Source organism: Eimeria tenella, genomic scaffold, assembly GCF_000499545.2.
Source record: "Eimeria tenella Houghton genomic scaffold, Eth_scaff2168, whole genome shotgun sequence".
In the NCBI taxonomy this organism is placed as follows: domain Eukaryota; phylum Apicomplexa; class Conoidasida; order Eucoccidiorida; family Eimeriidae; genus Eimeria; species Eimeria tenella.
In genome coordinates this window covers 3,112-3,413 of record NW_013542019.1, presented here as the reverse complement: position 1 = coordinate 3,413, position 302 = coordinate 3,112, and the positions used below count along the sequence as shown (strand labels likewise).

Here is a 302-nt window from a genome sequence, read left to right as displayed (position 1 = left end):
GCCCCTGGGGCCCTAGGGGCCCCCGGGGCCATGGGGGCCCCTGGGGCCCTAGGGGCCCCCGGGTCCATGGGGGCCCCCGGGGCCCTGGGGCCCCTGGGGGCCCCCCGGTCTGGGTGCACAGTACCCTGGGGGGGCCTCCCACCTTTTGGGAATCGCCTGGCCCTCATGGGGCCCCCCGCGCCCCGGAGTTTAGAAGAAGATCCATTTGCAGATTGTGGACCCGTGCCCCCGCAGCAGCAGCAGCAGCAGCAACAGCACCAGCAGCAGCAGCAGCAGCAGGGCGCGCACGCGTTTGCAGCAAC

General features: G+C 73.5%; 1 protein-coding gene across 1 annotated transcript in view; it reads left to right on the top strand.

The window, feature by feature from the left end:
- Positions 1-30: 30 nt before the first annotated feature.
- ETH_00038275 (uncharacterized protein) overlaps positions 31-302 on the top strand; it is a gene marked incomplete at both ends in the record, with an annotated part of 1,323 nt that continues 1,051 nt past the window's right edge. The window contains one exon of the mRNA XM_013374595.1: positions 31-302. Coding sequence (XP_013230049.1) covers positions 31-302 — 272 coding nt within the window.